Genomic DNA, 24,027 nt, shown 5'->3' with positions numbered 1-24,027 from the left:
AGGGTGAAAGCACACTAGGCCCTCTTTTCTCAATGGCTGTTCCGCTAGGGCATCAGCCACAGAGGACCTCGTTGCAGATGTCTTAAACATAAAGTGCGTCTTGGATAATAAACACGAAACAAGGTAAAAGAATAAAGCCTCTGCTTGTCTAAATGGAATAGTCTAAATTTACTTAAAATCAGAAAATAACATCAAACAAGCTTTTTCTAATACAGCAAATACTGTGAAAAGGGCCTGCATTTTTAAAAAGTAAATGGTCTACATAATTTAGGTTTAACTTAAAAAAATCATCTTCCCCACTCTCCTGTATTTCATGTGTTAGGTTTAAAAAGAAGTCTCAGGAAAACAGTAACCAAAGATTTTTTTTCTTTATGACATGAATCTTTTCTCAAATCTGTCTGAAATCCCACCCAAATCTAAAAGCAAAATACATTTAGTTTTTCAAAAGATACTACATTTTTAGCAATGAACTGTCTTCATCAAATAATGCTACTTTAAGGTTTAATTCTTTAAAATATAATCTGATAAATTATTTTCTAAATATACAACCCTTGCCTCCCCCCAACAAAAAAATCCAAAAGGATAAAAATTAAAGCACAGTAAGTTTAAAAAAAAAAGAAGCACAATGGCAGAGTCCCTTTAGTTCATAAACAGAACCCCTAACTTTGACAAGCAAAACATCACAGAGTTTTGCTTGTGCTAAAAAGGGAGAGATTCATTCCCAGAGCATCTACAGGGACCTCAGGACTTACAAAGCCCAAGTCACTGTTTATCCGAAAACATTGCCTTTTGTATTTACACCCCCCATTGACTTTGAAAGCGCCCTTGGGCATATACCTCTCTCCACCTGCAAAGGCTCAGATGTTTGCCAAGTACCTAAATTGAAAGCTACCCTCCACAAAAATAAGGTGATAAAGAAACAGGGAGATAAAACTTGCCAGCACTGGAGGCTGGACATCTTAGAGACGTTAACTGTGGTGATAGAAATGACCGAAATGGTCTGCATCAAGTTCACAGAGTCCTCCTAGTTATAATCAGAAGTCTCTCCAATTGGGAACAAGGGAGGCTAACACGTCCTAGAGAAGTGTGAGAGGTATGTGCCTCCAGGGCAAGAAAGGAGGGAGAGGCTTCCCACCTTTCCACACGAGACAATCAGCACTCTGGGTTGAGGGGCGGAGGGTGGCAGCCCTCTCCACACTGCACTTGGGAAGGCTGAGCTTACCTTGTGACAATAAGATCAGCTTTCTAATCTTTTGCTAAATCGATCACAAAAGAAAGCAAGAATGAGAGACAGAGAGAGAGAGAGAGAAAGAGAAAGAGGGAGAAAGAGAGAGAGAAAACAAATTCACATTCTAGACATCCGGCTTTTGAAAACTTAAACAATAAAATAGGGATTTAAAATGTTGTGATCACAAAATTATTTTCTGTCATAAGTGATCATTTCATATGTTGTCTTGATTTTCAGATCACCTGCATAATCCAAAAACCATCAATCAAATCAAATACACCAAATTCACAGCATCAGCATCAACTATAAATGAGTTCCAAACAGATGCATGCAGTGTGTGGGTACATGACTGTGGATAAACAGAAGTTGTCCCCACTGGCCTGTTCTGACATTCCCTTTTCCCTGGTGTCAGGTGTCGGATGACTGTGGGTGTTGCTAAGCGGAGTGCAGAAAATGCCTACTGTGAAGTCTTTCCCATGACATGCGGGGAGACACAGGGTTAGAACAAGAAGGAACGTGGAAATAGTTAAACTGTGTACCACTACTCTACTGAGAAAACAAGCTGCCAGCTGTAAGCAGTTCATAAAACCCAACCCTCATTCATTATTTTTAACACCCCACCCCCTTTCTCCGTTTCATAAACACACATTTGACTGCAATCTAGAACTCTGCGTTGTTTCTCACACATATGCAGTTACCACTTGCTAGGTTCGCTGCTGAGAAGACAGCAGCCAGACACACAAAGGTTGCATCAAGACAGACTGAACGAGGAAGAATAAATTAACACTGACAAGAGGGCATCCGGATCACCCTGATGGACACCTCTCCTGTAGGATGACTTGTGAATTTACACGTCTCCACTGATGTTACCAGGAAGGGATCTGCTCTCCATGTCTCACCGTACAGCAGGAGAAGGCTGTAATCTAATTAGACGATGTACCAGCCCTCAATATCTGTCAACCAAACGATGTGCAGAAATGTGGAGACCAGCTCTGGCACTCCACTCAACAGTGTCCCTTTTCCGCTGTCAGCAGTACTGTTGGCCTCTGTTAATATAATTACATTGACTTTTATTCAATTAAGTGCCATCCCTCGCTTACGAAAAAAAAGCTACTTTATCAATTGATTCAGGTGTAATGTAATAATAAAGATGAACTCATGGCAGCGCATTAACTCTGCTGTTCATAACTTCAGTGCACGGGTTCATTCACGGCAGTCGATTTCCATTATGCAACCGCAGTTCAAGAGAATTGATTCTTTTATGTTCATTTCTTAATCTATTTCATTTTTGTTTAATAATCTTCCCAAACGCCATATGCAAAACACATGGAGTGGGGAATGAGGATAATGGGCGGGGCAAAGCCGGCTGGTCCGGCCCCCCATGCCTTGGACTTGGGAGTCTCCAGACTGTCCCAGTGTTGCTGGGGTGGAGAGAAGACAAGCAAGGTGAGGGAAAGCGGGCTGACTGAGGTTCTTTGTCAGACACTACCGGTCCTGTTCCTCAAGCCTCTACAGAACGGACAGGACAGGAGGCGGCACTTGATTTTAACAAAGACCCGTTGCTAGACCCGCCAATCAGTCAATTCAAACCACTGACTGTCATAAAAACACCGTCCCCATGAGATACAAAGACCTAAGGTTAAGAGCAATTTGAGGACTATTACAAGTTTAATTGGATCAGCAAAACTGAAGAGGTAAAAAGAAGAAAGACAGAAAGAACTCACTACTGACAATCAGATGCTGAGAAGCCCAGGATGGGAGGGAGGGGGCAGTGTGATGTAAACGGGGAGACCGCAGCATAAGGATCCATTACCCAGAGATATACAAGCATTGTTCGAGAGGGAGCTATGTAGTATTCTGAACACTTACCTTGAAAAAGAAGGAAGACTAATAATTAGCTAAAATTTAGACTAAATAAGAGCCTGAGAATATAAAAAGCTGTTTCTGCTTGTTCTGATTAGGCAAATGATACAGCTACGAAAAAGGAAACTATTCTCACAGAAAAAAACAAAGAAAGAAGAAAAAAGGAAAGATAAAGGCTGAGGTAAAGATTTCATGGGTATGAAGGGAGGGGTTCATACACTGCTCTAAAAATTCTTCTCACACTTTCAAGACTTTAGATGAGATGTACGTCAGCCTGTGGCAGATGAGGCAGAATGCCTGGCACGCAGGAGGTAACCAATCAGACAAGCACAGACTCACAGAAGTTTTCTCACACAACACAGAGGATGGATGGTGCTGAGGAAGAAGCATTTCCCGTCTCTGTAAAATGACAGCAGTGACGAAGTGGAGAGTAAGGACCCCACTACAGTGTAAGGGACATCCCAGGATGGAGGGCCAAGGCACTCGTCTCACTTGGGCTATGCATAGTCACCAACGTTTTCTGAAGTTCTAGTCTAACAACCAATCTGCCAAAACTTAAGAGGTTACACACACACAAATCAAAATGAAAGAAAGCTTTAGATCCAGGGAAGGGTCTCAGTGCCTAAACTTCTGTTTTATCTGGAATGCTGAGTTAAGTCCTGTCACTGGACCAATGCACAGTGCCCTGTCCTCTCTGTTTCTTGGAGGAAAGCATACAGGTAATCACAGAACACAGGATGCATCAAATGCTATCAGCAGACTCCAGACCCCGCTGACATGGAAAGCGAGTGCTGCTGTGGGCTTTGTCCTTATGTCTCATTTCCCCACGTGCCCAAGCGCCCAGGGGGAGCTGATACAACACTTTACAAGCAAAAGTTTGAACAAAACCAGAGTTTGAGTTTGGTTTTGAAATACAGGGGAAGGAAAGGAGGTTTTGTTGTTAGCTGCTTGTTCTTAAAACCGGTCTCGCTGAACATAGCAGACAAGGAGGACTACTGAGACCTCAAGAACAATGGCAATGGTGTTTTGATCCTACTGCACCTATTGGTTTTATGGGAGCCTAGGCAGTTTGGATGCTCACCTTACTAGACCTGGATGGAGGTGGGTGGTCCTTGGACTTCCCACAGGGCAGGGAACCCTGATTGCTCTTTGGGCTGACGAGGGACTGGGACTTGATTGGGGGAGGGGGAGGGAAAGGAGAGGCGGCGGTGGGGAAGAGACAGAAATCTTAAATAAATAAATAAATAAATAAATAGAAATGAAAAAATAAAACAACTGCCATTTTTAAAACCCAAAAGAAAAAGAAAAGTCTTATGCTCAGGTTAGAAAATCAGACTGAGTCAAAGTGATGCTTAGTCTCCATCATAAACTTGCAAGTTAAAGAGAGCTGGAATCACCCGAAAGACAGGTCTCTGAGTATGTCTGGGGTGTGTCTTAATTATGCTATTGAAGTGGGGAGAGACCCATCCGCTGTGGGGTGGTACCATTTCTAGGCTGGGAATCCTGGGCTGCATGGAAGGAGACCATAGGCTGAATATCAGCCTCCACTGCTCTCTGCTTCCTGATTGGATATGGTGTGAGCAGCCCCTTCAAGCTTTTGCTGCCCTGACTTTTTCACCATGTACTCTGAGGTAAAGAACACCTTGCTTCATGAAGTGTCTTTGCCAAGTATTTATCACGGCAACAGAAAATAACTAAGCCAGCCAGCCAGAAACTAGTTTCCCAAATCTACTAATCAAGCTAATATGTTATATAAAATGTACAATATGTAATACTTAATTTCATGTCATTCCAGGATTAGTGAATTAATATCACACGATTCTTTGAGTAAAATGGAATTAAGATTTCACTTTTGTGGGGTTTTTTTTGTATTTACTTTCCTGCTCCACTCCGTCACTTACCACAAATATATGTCAAATAGTCCCAAATAATACTGTCCAAAATGACCACAGTGTGTGTGGTGTAGTGTGGTGTGTGTGCAGTCATCCCTTGGTATCTATCATCCAGGGCTTGGTTCAGTACCAGCCCTAAACCAGAATCCAGATTCCCCAAAGTCCCTTATAAACACTGGAAAGGTACTTTCCAGTGCCCACCCTACACAATCCTTTGTTATAAATTAAGTCAGATCTCTATTCCTTATGATTCCCACATAACATAAATGTTTTACAAATAGTCATTGTATTATGTCATATAGGATGTAGTGACAAGAAAAGATGTCTTTATGTGTTGGGTGTAACTGCGACTTTTCTCTAACATTTTCTATTTGTGGCTGGTTGAATCCGTAAATATAGACTTGCTGGATATGAAGGGTCAGCTGTCTATGCACATGAAGAGAGGGAAAAAGAGAGGGAAGAGGGATTTCTCCAATCTAGGGGAGTATAGATGCCAGATGTGAATATAGGGTTAGTTAGCAGTACTTCCAAACAGATGTGAATACAGGGTTAGTCAGCAGTACTTCCAAACAGATGTGTATACAGGGTTAGTTAGCAGTACTTCCAAACAGATGTGTATACAGGGTTAGTTAGCAGTACTTCCAAACAGATGTGAATGCAGGGTTAGTGAGCGGTACTTCCAAACAGAAATGTAAACCCTCTCCAAACTGCCCTCTCCTCAGCGCAGTGCTGTGAGACTGACTACTGCATTCAGCTCCTTGTGTCTGCATTACCATTTATTGGTCACATGCTTACACCTCAGTGAGTTCGATGACATTTTGGCACTACCCATATTCTGAAAAACTGCAGTTGCTGGAGGATTTTCAATAAAGATTCTCTCCAGACCGTCTGCATTGCCCTCCCCCAGCACCCTGCCCCAGCTGACGAAGAAATGTAGTGTAAAATTATAGTGGATAATTCTCAAAAACCCAAAAAGTAAAGAGATGCAAAATTAATGCAAGAAATAAAGACTAAGCAAATTTTTTTAAAAAAATATGAAATTCAGTTTTTTTCAATCCCTTTTCATCTAAAACAAATCATCCACACTGGTCACGCAGGCAGTTCCCGCTCCATTCAAATCATTCACTTGAAGATAAGCGCCCACCAAACTCTTTAGGGGATTAACTAATTTACTGCACAGATACGGCACGTCTGTTGTAATAACAGGTAGGATGTATTGGGGTCGACCATTTATCAGAATTAGACTTCTTTTCTCAATTCACAGTGAATTATGCTGCCCACACGGCTCCCCTCTCTCAGAGCCTGCCATCCCCTTATGGCCCCTAACGTGGCAGGCAAACAAAATTGACAGTCTCATCTTGTCAACAAGGGGCGATTCTCCTGAGAAGCCATTTAACTTTGCAGAGGAAGCAATGTATTAATGTGCTTGGCCCAGGAATGTTAATCATCTTCAGGCTTCCGATCTATCTTTGACGTGAGCGAAATCACCAAATTTGTTTACTAAATGAATCGTAATATGCTAATAAGAAAGCATGACATATATGGAAAAGCCAAACAGATGGTTTGTTTACTCCACTTTGCAACTTTATAAATGCTGTAACTCTGAAGATGTTAGTGAGAATTATTGGTTTGCTGGCAGAGGCAAACATGTCTCTTGCATACTAAATTTGGCACTACAGTTAGAAAACAATTTGTCATTGCTGCGGAATGCATGAAAATGTTAACGGAGTGATGGCATTTGGGAGGGCAGATGGGGAGATGGAAAATGTGGATGCCGCCTGCTCAGGTTAAGCATAGAATTGATATCCATCAACAGCCTTGCTCACTAACCACTGTGATGTGGAGTTGTGTCTCACACGAGAAGGCTTTCAGTCGTACCTGTTGCGCTGTGAGGCAAGGGGAGGGTGACAGTGTGACTAGGCTATGTTTTCCCAGCACTTGGGGACTTTCTCCACCAGGTAGCTTATCTGGTGCTCAGCTACTGCTACTGTTGGGGAAGAAAAGGCACAGTCTGTTTTAAAGATAATCTGGGTGCAATTTTATGTTTTGTACCCACTCAGGCTGGAAGAAAAAAAACCCTTTACATCTTCTGATTCATATTTTACTGTCTCATTTAAAGAGTTTCTTAGAAAAGGTGTTTTTTCCCAAATAATTGGAATGAACTGCTTTCTTCATATTCAAATCTGTCTTCCACTAAAAAAATTTCAATATGTAAAATATAGGACATTGATTTCTGAGATCATTTTAAAAGGAAATAATTTCTGAGAGGAAGCATTTAAAATGTTCTATATCGTTCAAACAGTTAATTTGTGATCTTAAGAGATGACATTAGGGATCTCTAGGTTCCCCATGGAAAGAGACTACGGTACCTTGTAGGGCCATCAATATTACTTAGCTTTGGACTTCATCCAGAAACGTATGTGGACAAATGAAGGTAATGAACTTGAAAACTCAGGTGAGCACGGTCTCATCTGCATAGCTGCTCATGTGTCAAAGCTGCCAGCTGAAACACGACTATTTCGGTCGGCCCACCAGCAGCGTACCTGTGCTGCTAAAGACTTCATCCTGCACAAGCATCCACATGATGTTTGCAAATTCCCTTGTAGTCACACCGGCATGGTTGGAAGTACAGAATATGTCAGTAAAGAGTTGCTTCCTGCCACCAAACATTCTAGCCCAAACATATGCTTGAGACCACCACTAACCTCGCAGAGCCTCCCGGTGCACCGCTGTATAGGGCTGAACTTTTAAACTTCCTGGCAGACTAGCAACAAGAACGCAAAGTGGTCCACAGAACCACCGGGTTCTTGCTGTCCAAGGATCACTTTGGAGCAAGAAACATTAGCGCTGTCCCAGCCTGGCTCTTATATCTCATTTGAAACATCTCATTCCTCACCAACAAAGAAAATTTCAATAAAGTACTTTTACTGGCTTAACAACCTCAAGCTCCTGGGATTGTCAAAGTGCTAAGCCTTTTCCAAGGAGAGAAGAAATCAGCAGCTCAAATATAATTAACCTTCCATTCTCAATGCAAACTGCCACGCAAAGGAGCTCCGCGGTCTATTAGGGAAGTTATAATGGCCAACAGGCAGAAGCAAAATTGGTCAAAAAGTTGGCTGCTGCTGTCATATTTTTGGAATTATGATTAATGGTACTAATAATGTGGATGATTACTGATATGTGTATCTCCAGCAGTTTATCATATTGCTCCGGCTGCCTACATCCACAATAAACAGGATGCGATCATTTACCTCTTTATTGAAGGCAACCTCTCTCTTGAAAGAGCATATTCTAATTACTTCGTAATGTTTTATGTCTTAAACATTTTGCAGCTCTGGACCTTGCCAACTGCTTCATGTCTACCATTGATTAATTACTGAAGGTTTAATCAAAATTTAGAACCTAATGTAGTCATTTATGAGCGCACCACAGTGCCAAAGTAGTTAGGCTCTGCTCCCGAGTTTGGAGAGTGTTCGGTTCAAAATCAAATCCCAGTCAGGCAGGAAGATCCAAGAATTTCACCTTGGGTGCTCTGAGGTTGCCAATTCCATCTCTGCTGATGAATGGAAGGTAATCTAACTACAGGTAAACAACAGTTTTACCTTCCCTCCCAACCCTCAAGCCCACAGAGCCACACTGCCTGCTGCTCTGGAGGAAAGGGGAGGCTTCTGAACACCCATCACGAGAACATAGTTTTGAAGTGGTTAAACAAGTGAAAAATAATTTGCTGGGACAAATACATAAGTTTTTTTTTAATGTGGATTTTTTTTTATGGTTCTGTCATACAACCATTCACCGTTGAAGTTAAGTGTTTTTTTAATACCATTACTGAACTGCTGAAATGGATGCTAATATAGCTTGGAGTGCTAATGTCAAGTCGTGGTAATAAAAAAGACAGACTGCTGAATGAAATAATTTCATGTAAAAAATAGAACAAAAGTGCTCTCTCTCCCTCTCTACACTTTTATTGAATTGGGACTGACTGAGCCAATTGCTTTAGAAGTCTGTAAAACACAATTACTAGTGAGCGAAGTGACCCACCAGTGCCCCCTCAGTGACAGAGGGCACTAAAAAGGCAGCCGAGTTACAGCAGCTCCCCTCAGCCCCATCAGACAGCAGAGGCTTCCTTCCTTCCAAGGGCTTGTTGTTTGCTCAAAATCTATAGCTTTGCTTAGCAAAACTTGCAATTTCCCATCAGCGTGATGAAGTAGCTTCATCGCTTTCTAGGATGGTCCTTTGGAAATGAAGGACCATCTGTGTTTTTGGTGTTTCTGCTCAAGTGCTTTCATATATAAACACACATGTGCACCACTGGTGCTCTTACGGGAGAAGGTGGGCGTGATTGAGTGCTCAGGCACAATTCAGATTTGTCTACGCCAGTCAAAGGGAGCCATCCCCTACATATGTCTAGGTAGAGTCACGTGGCCTCTCTTCTCTGTCTTTCTTTTCCAAAGTGTAGTAAAAATTAGAGCAAGCAAGAAAAAGAATTAAGTTGGAAGTAGGTAACATTTTTTCCCCTTAGTTAATAAAAGAGGCAATAAACTCTGCAAAGTAGTAGAGTTAAGATCACTAACACTTCATCCTGACGGCATTTTACCAGGAATTTACAACTCTCCTTTTAATCCAAGCAGCTTGCATTAGGACATAAAATGTAGGTGTTTTTTAAAGTATAGCTTTATGTGAAATGACTGAAGAAAAACTGTCCTTTCCGAAACTGTTTCTCTCTTCCCCTGACTTGCTGTGCCTGCCTCTCAAACACACACAGCTTGGCCCTCGGCAATCACAGTCACCACATCTCCTTTAAAGTTTTAACACTGTAACTTTTTGGCAAGTGCAAACTTCTTTCATAGACTGCCATATCCACCTAGCTGGAGGTCCTGAGAGTCTGATGGGGAAAACATTACACCATTTCCCAGTAGCCTTAGGAAGGGGAAAGGACAACAACTTTAGAGATCAGCCTCCGTGGGAAGTCCAGCAGCAAAGTCTTTCATTGTCTTTGCAAACAAAGAAACAATACTAGCTAGAGAGTTGGTACGAGTTTTTCACCTAAGGGAGAAGGGAGTCCACCAGGGTTACAGGAGTGAACGGAGGGGAAGATTTCACTGGGGTTACATGGGTGAACAGGGGGAGGGATCCCACCAGGGTCACACGGGTGAAGAGGGAAGGATTCCACCAGGGTCACACAGGTGAAGAGAAAGGGATCCCACTAGCGTCACACAAGTGACCAGTGGGGAGGATCCCATTGGGGCTTCTAAGAGTGAACAGAGGAGAGGATCTCACTGGGGTTACAAGGGCGAACAGAGGGAAGGACCCCACGGGGGTTACAAGGGTGAATATTAATGGATGTGCATAGTCTCATACCACCTTCCTACTGTAAGGACATCTGCAAACACATTTCATATCAGCAAGACTCACAACTAGAAAGTCTATCAGGGCTATAACAGACTCTAATGACCCAGAAACCGAAAGCTGGAAAATGACCCTTTCCAAGTTATACCATCATGAAACATACTGCCTGGGTACTCATGGTGCATCTTCTCTGGTATTGGCCGGGAGTTTCCAGGCAGAGCTGGTAAGAAGAGAAGGCAACGATAAAGGCTGTTCACAAGCATTCTGTTTGTCGTGGGGGCTCTACAGTCACGAGAGAGTCAATAGTAACTTCCCTCCACAGCATTTATAAAGCATCTCTGCACGTGCAAGGGCAAGTGTTTTGCTAGCCACTGGGCTGTCTCTGTGGCACACGGTTGGTTCTGAAGATGGTGGCGGGGAAGGCTGCTTGTGGAGGAGCGAAAGGTCAGCAGAGGTTTAAATGAGCTTGTCTTGCATCCAGCTGGGCCAGCAGGAGGTCATTAGGAAGATCCAAGGCTCACTTTAGGCTTGACAGAGTCTCTCCCCATGATACAAGGAGACTGTTTTGCTCATTGCTCTTCTTTCAGTATATAAAAAGAACCCCGGGGACAAGAATGACACCGAAGTTTATCTTACTACCAAAGTTTTGCTTGAGGAGGGCACAACCAGCAATTACTCAGGAGGGGGATTTGCTTTGTTTGTTTGCTTTTGATGGAAAGTAATAGAGATAAGTACAAAAGGCCTATTGATCTGCTGGTTCTACTGTGAAACCAAACAGAGGAGCAGCGGGGAAACATCTCTTAGCCTTTAAAAGCCAGAGGACCCGCACAACTTCACTCTATCAGGAGTTTTGGAAGCAGAGAATTGAAATCGGATTGGGCACTGTGTTGGGAATGAAGCAGTCATCTATTAAGAGGCTCTCCTCTGAGGATTAGCACACTGTTTGACAGCTAATTACATTAGGGCACAGATACTAATAGTTCCCTTGAATTGGTGCTAAGTGGCTCGTTTCTTGGAGGTATCGCCTGGTATTTATTGAAAAGCTCCCTCTATAAAAGTTCTCTATAAGTTTCCAAACATAGAGAATGATGGAAAAAAAATGGATGCTGCTTTGGTGAGAAGGTGAAAACAGGAGGCAGGTAGCATGTTTTCGCATCCTCACCTCTGCTGTTAATGTATGCAGTGGCTCATCAGAGCAGCTCATGTTAATTTATTCCTGCACACCTGTATAGGGCTGGAAGTCAGGTAATAAGACGAGCAGAAACTATACATCTCTGCTGTTTAGCTATGGCTACCCAGAGGCCTATACGAGAACAAATTTAGTTCTGGAGACATCAGCAGGTTTTAATAAACCAAATACAGATGTCTTACTCCATACAAATCAAGAAGTTTACATGTTTAAATCTGCACTGATTTAACTAGCAATCAAAGAGAAGGCTCACACTCGGCACCAATGGTTGCCTCATATTTATTTATAAATCACCCTAGGCAGATATTATTTTGTTTTAAAATTTATTCATCTGGCTGAAACAACCTCCACACACCTTAAAGATCAGGAAGAGGCTCTTGCCTTCCTGATAAAATCTATGGCAAACTTCGTCAATTGCTGTGAGATGGTTACAAATGAAGAGGGCAAAGTTCACAAGGATGCTAACTTCTTTCTGTACAACACACCATCTAGTTTCTGAAGGTCTTCATTTTTAAATTTCCAATCACCAAAGCAAATACAAATAAAACAGCACACTAGGAAATGACGAGGAAGGTTAGGAAAAGGACAGATATGGATTCAGCAGTTTGTTTGCTTCCTACTCCCCTCGAATTAAAAAAAAAAAACAATCAATGTATGGGTTTCTCTTCTGCATAGGTTAGTGGCCAGTGAACCCTCCTAAATATGAAGTGGTGTGGGAGGTCCTTTGTCTCTGTGTTGCTTTTGTTAGTTAATGAATTAAAGAAACTACTTTGGCCTGTTGATAGGGCAGAACTTAGGTAGGTGGAGAACACAGAACTGAATGCTGGGAGAAAGAAAGGTAAGAGGGATGCCACAGAGCCGCTGGAGACAGATGCTGGGAATTTTACCCAATAAGCCACAGCCTTGTGGCGATACACAGATTAATAGAAATGGGTTAAACTAATATGTAAGACTTAGCCAATAAGAAGCTAGGGCTAATGGGCCAAGCAGTGTTTTCATTAATACAGTTCCTGTGTGGTTATTTCGGTTCTGGGTGGCGGGGACGAACAAGTGGCTCACTCGGTGCAACAATGAAGTCAGAGGATGAGAAAGTAGCACAGGTCAACTAAGGTCTGTGGAGTGTGACTAGCGTGCTTTTATGAATACTGCAGCTCCAAGCCACATGGTTAGAACTTCTTCCCAGGGAGTGTTTCATATGTATAGTTCCACATGTTCCCTATCTCATCCTACTAACATGCTCATCCGAGGACTGCAATGCACCCCCTACATGCATACTCATCGCAGAAGCTGCTTCCAGCTCCTATAAGATATTGCAGTTTGGAGGACAAGGCAGCTGCACTGGAAAACAGGAGAAAGGAGGAAACGCAGGGTGTTCTAGGAGCCCTGAAAACTTCAGCTACCATGGGGATATTTTCCACACTGGAACTTCCTCTCGACTGCTTCATTTGTACAAGGAAGACACTGCGGAGTCAAGGATGGATGAAGTCAGGCCTCCTCGTGTAGAAAGAAATGGTTTGGAGAGAGAAGGTCTAAAGACAAAGGAGAGTGTCTTGGGAAGGTCTGTTGGCTAAAGAGAAAGGTAAGAAAGTTCGTCTCTGTTTTAGTTCATCGTTTGATTAAAAAAGGAACACAGGCTTTCTGAGTTTGTGTAGTAGTAAAGAGAAGACTCGAAACAGATCACAGATGAGACTTCAGAGTCCCTGTGCACAAGGAGGCACAGCCACTGGCTGACAGTCACTGATGAAATGATTCTGTCGGAGAGGGAAATCTAACTATGTTCCCCGTCCACTATGCAGAGATTCAGGAAGAGGCTGGCAATTCAATGGTATCACTGTGTCTTGGTATTCTGGTGCCCGTTACTCACACATCCCTGTGTCAATTCAAGTCATCATCTCCTTTGGCAAAAAAATAAAGGCCCGACTTTTTATTTTGTTTTATTATTTTTTTTAAGGATTTAGCTTGGGATAAAAAAAATCTGTGTGTTTTTTAGAAAGCCAAATTTCAAGAATAAAAAAAATCCACTTTATCTTTTTTTCAATTTTTATTTTGTCATTTGTCACAGGACAAACTCTAAAATGAAAAAGACTAGATATGGTAGACTATTTCACCCTCAACAATGTACCCACTGTCTTTTGAAACAGCCTGTCTGTGCTCCTCCTGTACTTGGAAGATCACTGGTCTTACTTCTGTGTGGCGGGCACTGGCGAATCTCCCAAGTCCTGACAATGAAAATGGTAACTAAAATATCCCTCCTCCGTCATCGAGTACTTCCCCGGAGACAAACAGTTCCGTCCAGCAGCACCTCCCTCTGCGTCTGGACACAGACACAGCAGCTCTTAGTGTGTTCTAGCCCTCAGTACTGACTGTGCATTCGTGAAAGCTCCAGGCTCGGGTTCTGCCCCTTTGCTATTTATTCCAGCGTTATGAACTGTGATGTTTTCAGCAAACGAAAATGTGAAAGGAATTCATGCAAATAAGCTTAAAATGTTGGCTTGTCTTCAAATACTCCATTTTCATAAATATTTCATGCAAGTTTTCACAAGTCTTTTATATTTGTTAAAAAATTTCAATGAAATTTTTTTTCAAGGCATTAACCTCATCATCACTAATATACTGTTTGTAATCCGAAAGAATATTATTCCAAAAAAGGGATAAGGGTGGAACTGCATTTATTAATCAGAGTGTAAGCATCTTATCTGCTATTTTCTGGGACTGTCAATAAGAATTTAGAACCGAATATAATGGTAACACAAGAATCCTTTTTTTTTTTTTTTTTTTAAATAGAGCCAAGATAGTGGAGAAAAACATCATTAAAAGAATAGGACTTGGCTCCTTCCGTGTCAGTAAAAAGAAAGACAATATGTATATCCATTAAAAAGGGGTGGATCTTACATATGTGAACATGCTGCAGAGACAGGTCACTGCTTTGTGGTGATGCTTTTTCTTTTTAAATCAAGACAGGGTATATGTGCACAGCTCAGACTGGAGTCAGCCTGGCTATATCCCCGCTTTCCCCAGTATCCTGCCACAGCATCCCCAGTGGCCCCTCACCACCTTCTGCTTTGTCAAAGACCTCTATCCAACTAATATACGCCACAGTAAGGTGGAAGATCTTTGGAAACTTCATTCATTGTTTTCTACATATATTTTAAACTGTGAAAGAAAATTTTGTCTGGAAATATTTAAAAGGTTAGTGTGGAACCAAAACACATATCCCTTGAAGGAGGAAGGATGGTGACTTGAGCTGGGCTGGGGTACTGTGAAGAAAACAAACTTGCTCCAAGGCTCATCCTCCATAGGTGATGAGATCATCTTGTTGTCCCACCACTGAATGGCCACCCTGACATCCTATTCATATTGTAAGAGGATTGATAAAGAATGTGGTAGGTTTAGGGTCAGCTGCTTCTGCTTACGTCCCATGGTTTCAGAACTATAGACACAAAACTAGAGAGCTAATGCCATCTGAGGGCTGTCCTCAGAGAAGTCTAACTGATCTAAAGCATTGACTTAGGCATGTCCCCCTTTTGTGGTGAAGTTCCATGGCAGATTACATTTTAGGGATGTCATCAAAGACACCATGGAGTTGAAATAAAGAAACCCACACAACCATGCTCTCTCCCCATATCAACAATTACTTTGGCCTTATTGTCTTCTGATAGCTTCATGATTCTTAAGGAACTGAAGGATATACTAAATACTCATGTAAGGAATGATAATATTTCTGGTTATACCTACGGAGATGCAGGCTGTCTCGATGTCCTGGACCTACGGTTCTTTCCATCCATAAATTTCTGTTTCTATATTGGATAAATATGTGTGTATGAAGATAATATATTGGTTTAATGAAAAGCCACAAGGCACAGCAGAAGTATATATATTTATGATATATATATATATGTCATATGTATATGATAGAAGCTGTGGCTTCTAAGGAAAGGTTCATGGGGAGGCAAGGAATTGTGTACTGTTAACTTATTCACACCCAGATGCATGGAAACATACATGTACACACACATATACACATACACAGAGGAAAATGGCATGCATTACTAGGTAAGATGACATAAGATTCTGCATGCTTCATCACAACAAGCACTGACTGCATAAATGCTTCATGAACATGGCAGCTTAGTGATCATGTGGTCAATACGGGCAATCCTTACAGTGCATCAAAACATCTAACTTTTAAGTCCACTATGACTGACTCTGTACCCCCACCCTCAGCAGGAGCAGCCAATGGGGATTTACTGACCTGTCTCTGCTTCGTCGAGAGGGGAAGGCAGCATTGCAGCCAGCCACTGTGCAGACGTGCATCTCTTTTAAGTGAACGTTCCTGTAGTGAAGCTTCACACTGTAGGAGCTTTTGAAGCTCTTCTTGCACACATAACAGATTTTGGGGTCTGGACTAGAACACAGGTCACCTTCCGGGGAGAATTTTTGAGGGCTTCCATAATTCAGAGACGATGCAAAACTTTCATGCAAGGCAGCCATGCTGGCCCCCCCGCCATTGTACAGTCCATACTGGCTCATGTAAAACATGTCGTAAGTGGGGTCTGTGAATTCTTCCTTTACCTTGATGACGTCCTGGTGAGACGGCTCGCTGTGGTTCTCATCAGGCCTCTCGCTGTTCATCAGGACTTTTTCGCTCACCTCACTGTGAATGTGCTCATCCCCTTCCATGGATTCCTCACCAAGTTTAGGCTCTGAGGACTCAGATTCATTCTCATAGTCCCGCTCGGGCTCCTGGTCCTCAGATGTCATACTGTCAGCCCTTCTTATTTCAGTTCTTGAAATGCACCGGGTCCTACTATGCTTAGAGAAGTCCTTCACAGACATGCCTGGGCTCATCTCCTCTTGGGAATGACAATGATTGTCATGGCTCATGTCATTGACCACAGTTCCACCATCATTAGGGTCATCATCTTCGTCATCGAACTCGTCAGCTGTATCAATGATCTCCTTCTCAATTTTTACAGGCATGCTTGACTTCCTAGGCTTTTTCTTAGGTGCCAGGTCAGCACTGGGCTCGTGAGTGCCCATCATCACTGCTGGCACTATTGGCTCAGAGGGTGGAGGAGGGTGCTGCTCTATGGGACCACTGGTTGGGATGATGGGACTGGTTGGGAGGGAGGTTGGAGGACTCACCATTTCCCCTGGAGTAAGTAAACTTCTATAAAAAGGAGGAACTGGTTGTACAGTCTTTAGCCCAGAAAATACCAACTGGCTAGGGAGAGGGTTCTGTAAGACGGGGTCGAGTGGAGGAGTGGTAAAACCCATTGGGGGCCGGCCAGGGCTCGTGAGTGTGAGATTAGATTTTGTACTAGCTATGACTGGAGTGGCAGCCCCTGACGTAGCCCGAATCAAATCTTTGTCTCGGTTATTCCTTAGCATAGGCATGTGAAGACGGGGGTTGGGATTTGCGCTGTGGCGATTCCGGCTTCGGAGGGAACTAAAGACCATGTTGCAACCTTCAATGGTACATCGATGTTTAATCTTCAGGTGGACAGCATTATAGTGAATTTTGAGCGTACCTTTGTCATAGAAGGTCTTCCCACATGCATTACAGAAAACTCTTCCTTTCCTCGAGGCTGACCCCATTCTTCTCATACGATGAATCCGGAAGGAGCTTTTTGGGTGTTCAGTTTTGCTTAGGTCACTAACTGGGGCAGAATTCTGAATAGGGGAGACACAAGCTGGCTCGGTTTTAGGCTCCACGTTAGTGATGCTCGTCAGGGCATTTCTGTTGGGTGTCTGGTCACTCTTATAAGGTGTGGGGGATACCTCCGACTCACTGCTCTCATTGTACTCGTTCTGAGTTGAAATGCTGGGTTCCCGCAACCTCAGTCCAGGCTGCTCTAACAGCAGCCCATTGGGAGGCAACCCTAACAGTGGGGCTGAGACGGGGTTTATATACTGGAAGGGAAGCAGAAACGCAAGGCTGTTTGGTATGTTCTCAAAATGATGGATGCTGGAAGGGTTGCTGTTCTCTAAGTGAGCAAGGAGGCTGGGGCTCCTGGTGCGGTTATTGCTTTCGATGAAAGTTCGTATGTCCGAGTCTGTCTTTGAAGATGGCACGGCCACAGCTTGCCCTTCTTTCTCTTGAATTGCCATCAGCTCCACAATGGATTTGGTTTCTCCAAACCGCAGAAACTGCTGAAGGGTGATGATTTCCTCTTCTCGAGACATGATGGCCCAGCGGTCCAGAACTTTGCCAGCAGCGTCCTACAGGCCACATCAAAGAAACAACAAAGACAAATAAAAAAAACTGATTGATTGTGCATAATTATTTAATGCAACTGAAGGTGTTCTGGCAGCTTCTGCAACGGAGAGCAAGAAGAGAAAACGGCATGCGAGCAGTGTTAATAAAAGTTAACACACAAAGCAAACTTTCTGCCACGCCAATGCAGCAATTACAGTCACAGCTATAGAAACAGATTGGGTTTAATAATGTCAAGGCAAACAAAATGTGGACCACTGGAGCTCTGTGATCTAAAATGCCTTCAGTACTGCCATTTTAACACCAATGATCTATATACTATGCAACTCTTTAGCATATATTAGTGTAAGATGTAAACTCTTGCTGTGCAACCTAGTATGAATGCAAAAAAAAATTGGACCCTAATCTTTGTTAAATAATGACACCATAGGAAAGAATTAAGTGCAGTTCATGAAACGTCCTTCTCAAGTCAAGCAGACATGATGCTAGACTCAGTGGTGGAAATTCCTTCAAATGGGAGTTATGTGGCTTTTTGAATAGTTAAAAAGAAATAGAAATGAGTAAAAGAGCATTTCCCCCTCAGAAGTCCATCACTCCACTGCATACTGTCTTTTTAAAAGGCTGTATTTTTATGCTGGCTAAGAATAGGCAATTTCATGAGGTGGAGTAAAGGAAACATCACTTGTGAAAGGTACCTTTCCTCTTCTTGAAAAACTGGCTGTAACCCAGCCATTTAAAGTTTGACGCACATTTAAAGTATATGACATCTTAGGATTTTTTTGAAAGGACAGGAATAGATACCTGAAAAGTAAGCACGTGAGGATTTTAGATGGAATACACGTGAAGCATTGTCTCTCGGCATCCTCCTCTGAGAGCAAAGGGAGTCCACAGAGACGACACATCAGCCATCATCAGACTGCGTGTTGTGAAATATACATTAAAAAGCATTTCACACTTTCATTTTTGCTAGTAACTATGAGATTGCCTGGAGGTAGGACTTAAGAATCCTGCAACGTAATGTCAGGCAACCCATTATAGCATGGGTTGAGAGAAATCTATTCAAACAGCTAAACAATGACTGTGTAAATTTTTTTTTAAGGTATCATTTCTTAGAACCCCCAGGATCAGGGATCGTTGTAGCCCTCTGTGTATGACACTTGCTCCAACTCTGACCATCAACTTAAGAACGTACAAAATCTAGAAAACCAAAATGGTGCTGGGGGAGTTGGGCAAGAGGTTCAGCTACAGGAAACTGGTTAGCATGTGTGCAGCCTTGGGTTCAAAACCAAATCAAACTTAAAAATGACTTACTTACTGGGTACAAAGACAAAAATCCTAACTTTACACTGGAGCAATCTAATATGACACCATAGGAAAGAATTAAGTGCAGTTCATGAAACGTCCTTCTCAAGTCAAGCAGACATGCTGCTGCATTGAGAGAGGGATCAGAGTTAAGCCCAGTGGAAGGAGGCATAGGCCATCTTGTACTCTTGATGACCTTGGATGATTGGGAAGGGCAGTCTTAAAAACATTTCCCTTCCACGCAATCATGAGAAAGGATCGGGAAAACCAAAGCTGAGGGGCAAGTCTACAACATACTGGATAAAACTCTTCACAGTACAACAGCTAGAGGGCAGGTGGCGAAGACATGATTGTATGGTGCTAGGGATATTAGATCAGAAAAGACATATTAGTGGGAAAAGTAGCAGAACGTGTAGAAAGACTCTAGATTTGATAACAGTACTATATCAATCTTGATTCCTTTGTTTCAACAACTGTGCTATGATTACACAAGATGTTACTCTAGGGAAGAGGGTGAGGATAAAGGAATCTTCACTGTTTTTGCAATGGAAAAGTGCCTGAGGTACCTCAGCCTTGGGGTAGGTATGAACTTCCCTCTAGACCACTCATGTTCTTAACCATCACAGCTAGTGTGAGTGAGGACACAGCACTTGATCTGAATTATGTTTTAAAAGTCGCTTGGATAGAGTATACCATTCCTCAAATCAGTTTATAGAGTCAGCAAGCGTGGCTGTGCATTCCTACGAAAGCTACAAAATTCTTGCCCTCTCTCCATCATATAGAAACAATTGGCTTTAAGACGAAATGTTCTCAGACTCCCTGTTTAAAGTAAGCATAGTTTGGCATGGGTAGCTAGGAACTTCAGAAGATTCTGGAGTGCTGAAATAGCTACCAGACAACGGTCACTCGTAACTACTGATCTTAGAGCCTTGGTTTTGGAAAGTGGGGAACAGAAGAAAATGTTGGAGCTGTAGGAACGTAAAAAAGCAAATTGTGATTTTATATGCACTATTTCATTGACAGCAACGTCCCCGCTCCATGCCACCATGATAGAATCCAGAGTATGGGGAACGCTAAACAAATAAGAAATCAGAAGCGACATGTAAGACAACTTGTGAAGGTTCCAAGAAGCCCTCTTCAAGTCTAAGGCTGTGATGCTTCAGATCTCTGGCTGCCCCCCACAGGACTCCCTGACGCTACTCTGTGATCCACCACAGTAAGGACACTGATTAGAACGGTTTCTAGAACAATGTGCTGCCCTCTTACTATCAGCCAGCTCTTGGGATTGCTCATTTCTGTTAAGCTGAACCCCAGTCTGAGCAGCAAGTATAGTCGTGCTTTCTCCAGGCTCTGCCCAGGCATCCCGAACATAAAACTATAGGTCAACTCACACGCACCTTAAGATCAATGCCTATGGAGTTCAACGAGCCACAGAAACCACAGCAACCAATAAGAGTCATCATGAAACACACCATCATCTCATTCCCCCATCTTCCCATCTCCCTCTTTCCATGGTACACAGCATCCTATGTGTTTTTTTTTTCTCCTGGCTGCCACAACACCTGCTGTTTCTTCTAAAACCACCACCTGTTAGAAGTTTGTTAGTATTGAGTAGCTATCGCTGAGAAATTAGAGGGTATGACATTAGAGCTATGTAATTCAGGTTAAAAAATTCCAAGTAAGGAAGACTCAGATCTTTGCTATTGAATCTCTCTCTCTCTCTCTCTCTCTCTCTCTCTCTCTCTCTCTCTCTCTCTCACACACACACACACACACACAATGTTTTATCTGTTAAGTTAAATGCAAGGTATAAAGACATCATACCAACAAGTCTGCTAATGAATACACTGAAGAACAGCATGAATTTCTGGAGTCCAATATCAGGGCACCCTCTGGATCCTACCAATATGAAGGCTCAGGAATCCTTTCCCAAGAGGTTTTCATTCATTTGATCATATTAGCCAGTAACTATCATATTTGTAAATGAAAAAAAAAACCCTCAAAAGAGAGAGGAAAAAAAGGAATAAGGAGTCCACAAGCTCCTTGCTAAGAATGGCTTAGTTTGAATGTATTTATGGGATAAGCTGGTTCAAGGGAACAAGAAACCATCAGAGGTATGAACAAAGCATCTACTGAAGATCCCTGTGACAGAAGTCCCCACTGTTTAGTTCAGTGATGCTCACAAACTGACTGAAGCTAGAATGCGTTATAATCATTTAGAACAATCAAAAGCAGAACAAAACAACAGCAAAGACACACCAACAAATAAGCACCAAGTAATTTACCGCAGCCATGAACCATTTGGAAACTTTTAGGGCAATCTGATTCTACCACAATAACTACAGGCAAAGAAATTCTTAGTAATTCATTTTTTATTATATTAAATGTTGATTAATGATTGATAAGGGAAACAAATTCAGGCTACCGTAGTTTTTGAGAAGTAAAGGTGATCAAATAAACATCATCAAGTCAACCAATTGTTAGATATTACCATGGAATGAGTACTAGCAAAGCAAAATTCCAGTTTTGTAGGCATATGAGGATCATGACCTCACTGACAAACCTATAACAACAGGACATATATGTATAATATACATATAATATGTACATATTAAGGTCTAATATAAAGCTGGACTCCTGCTCTCTAGTTGATGACTCAATTCCTTTAGGCGTTTCCATTTATAACCAGAGTTCACTGACCTTCAACCCATTATTTTGGGAAATGATATCTGCAAAATGACAATAATATGATTTGCACTGTTCAGTTAAATATAAGGTATTATTGTAACTATGAGTTTCCTGTAAATAACTGGATCTACTATTAATTTTTAAAGTTGAGAAACAACAAGTAGTTGAGAATTAAAAATCTGTTCTATCAGATTCAGAAAAAGTCTAAAACATATAAAACACTAACATCTAACCATATTATATGAAAAGACATCCTATTATTTCACCAGAATTGTCGTATTTCTTACAGAAATCTGTCTGTTCTTAAGTAACTCGGGAGAGTGTTTGTTTAGATGGTTGGTTTTTTATGATGAGGATTAAAACCAGGGCATCGAGTAAACTAAGCAAGTGCCCTACACCTGAAATACACGCCCGGCCTGGAAGCCTGATTTTTAAACACTGTTTGTTTTTAGCTGTCACAGTTTCAATGGTTCACACTGACCCTGTCCAGAAGGCCTCTCACAAGACTTGTGGCTTCAAGATAGCATAGGAGGTTGGCTGGTTAATCTCATCTGGGGAGAGGGACAATAGAGAAGAAAAGGCTGTAATGAGACAGAAGAGAGACCAGCGAAGTGGTGTTGGGGTGGACTACCAAGTGATCTCAAGATCAGAGTAAGAATGAGCTCACGTATGTTCTCAGCAGGCCACTAACCATGTCATAGCACAGAGGAGAGGGAACTGCCCCTTATGTTGTTCATGGAAAACTATAAACAATACCAAATACAGCACACACTGAAAGCGTGTAAGAGGAAAAGCAATACCGAGGAAGAAATCAGGAAAAGATCAAATTCACTGTGGCCTTAAAAAAAAAAAAAAAATCCCAGTAGTCCTCATTGTCTGCTATGTTCAGCGAGTCCAGTTTTATCCCAGGCTTTTTCAGACCCAGGCCAGCTGGCCTTGGTGAGTTCCCGATAGAACATCCCCATTGTCTCAGTGTGTGGGTGCACCCCTCGCGGTCCTGAGTTCCTTGCTCGTGCTCGCTCTCCTTCTGCTCCTGATTTGGACCTTGAGATTTCAGTCCGGTGCTCCAATGTGGGTCTCTGTCTCTGTCTCCTTTCATCGCCTGATGAAGGTTAATAATCAGGAGGATGCCTATGTTTTTCTTTGGGTTCTCCTTCTTCTTTAGCTTCTCTAAACAATGGCAATGGGTTTTTGATCCTACTGCACATATTGGCTTGGAGCCTAGGCAGTTTGGATGCTCACCTTACTAGACCTGGACGGAGGTGGGTGGTCCTTGGACTTCCCACAGGGCAGGGAACCCTGATTGCTCTTTGGGCTGACGAGGGAGGGGGACTTGATTGGGGGAGGGGGAGAGAAATGGGAGGCGGCGGTGGGGAAGAGACAGAAATCTTAAATAAATAAATAAATAAATAAATAAATAAATAAATAAACCAAAAAAGTGGAAGACTTATAGAACACAAACTAAGACACTGAAGACAGACCTTCCATGCTCATAGACTGGCAGGATAAATGTTATAAAGATGACCATCCTGCAAAAAGCAGTCTTCAGAATCATTGCAATCCCCATCAAAATTTCATTGCCATTTTAAAAAGAAATTGTAAACAATCCTAAAATTCATATTGAAGCACAAAGGATATGGATAATCAAAGCAGTCCCAAACAATCCAAATACTGCTGGGGCTACCACCAGTCCTGACTTCAAGCTATACCAGAGTGCCGCAGTAGCAAAAGCTACCATCCCTAGCAATCAGAAAAATGAAGCCAGTACTTCTCTGAGAGTCCACCTTACCCCACGCAGAATGGTCAGGATTAAGGAAACAAGACAAGTGCTGGCAAGGATGTTGGAAATAGGGCACCCTAATATTCCTGCTGGTGGGAATGCAAATTGGTGCAGCCCATTGTAGAAATCAGCGAGCTGTACACTGCCCCCAGAAAATTAGAACTAGAGCTTCCCACACAACTCACATCTACCACTTCGGGGCAACCCCAGGAGACTCAATTCCATACTATAGAGACACAAGCTCTATCCACAATAGGTAGGGCATGTTAGGATATGGAAACAGCCTGGACACAGTATCACAGCAGCACGCAAATCTGTGTCTCTCTCCTCTTAGATTAGTGCTCACTTCTCAGAGATTATCAGAGGACTACCTTTGTCCAGTCTATGTGTGTGTCGGGGTGGGGGGAGCTTGTGGTAGTTAATGCAGATATTCACAACCGGCCAAATACGGAGAATACATGACTATAGAATACACAGATAAAACTGAAAATCTTTATCATGCTCCTCCCAAAAGCCCAG

General features: G+C 42.4%; 1 protein-coding gene across 10 annotated transcripts in view; it reads right to left on the bottom strand.

Moving 5' to 3' along the window:
• Positions 1 to 24,027, bottom strand: part of Bnc2 (basonuclin zinc finger protein 2) — a 403,030-nt gene that overhangs the window by 9,974 nt on the left and 369,029 nt on the right. For 7 of the 10 annotated variants that reach the window (XM_050157442.1, XM_050157444.1, XM_050157439.1 and 4 more), the window contains 2 exons: positions 15,774 to 17,743; positions 15,253 to 15,318 (listed from right to left, as the gene is read on the bottom strand). In XM_050157442.1, the coding sequence (XP_050013399.1) occupies positions 15,253 to 15,318; positions 15,774 to 17,743 (2,036 nt within the window). Of the gene's footprint in view, positions 1 to 1,222; positions 1,257 to 15,252; positions 15,319 to 15,773; positions 17,744 to 24,027 lie in introns of all 10 variants that reach the window. The other 3 variants (XM_050157440.1, XM_050157443.1, XM_050157448.1) reach the window with 2 other exon arrangements.

The sequence above is a fragment of the Alexandromys fortis genome, unplaced genomic scaffold (genome assembly GCF_014885135.2).
Source record: "Alexandromys fortis isolate MF-2015 unplaced genomic scaffold, M_Fortis_MF-2015_v1.1 scaffold_64, whole genome shotgun sequence".
Lineage (NCBI taxonomy): Eukaryota > Metazoa > Chordata > Mammalia > Rodentia > Cricetidae > Alexandromys > Alexandromys fortis.
The sequence above is the reverse complement of the archived record's forward strand: the minus strand, read 5'-3'. Positions and strand labels throughout refer to the sequence as shown.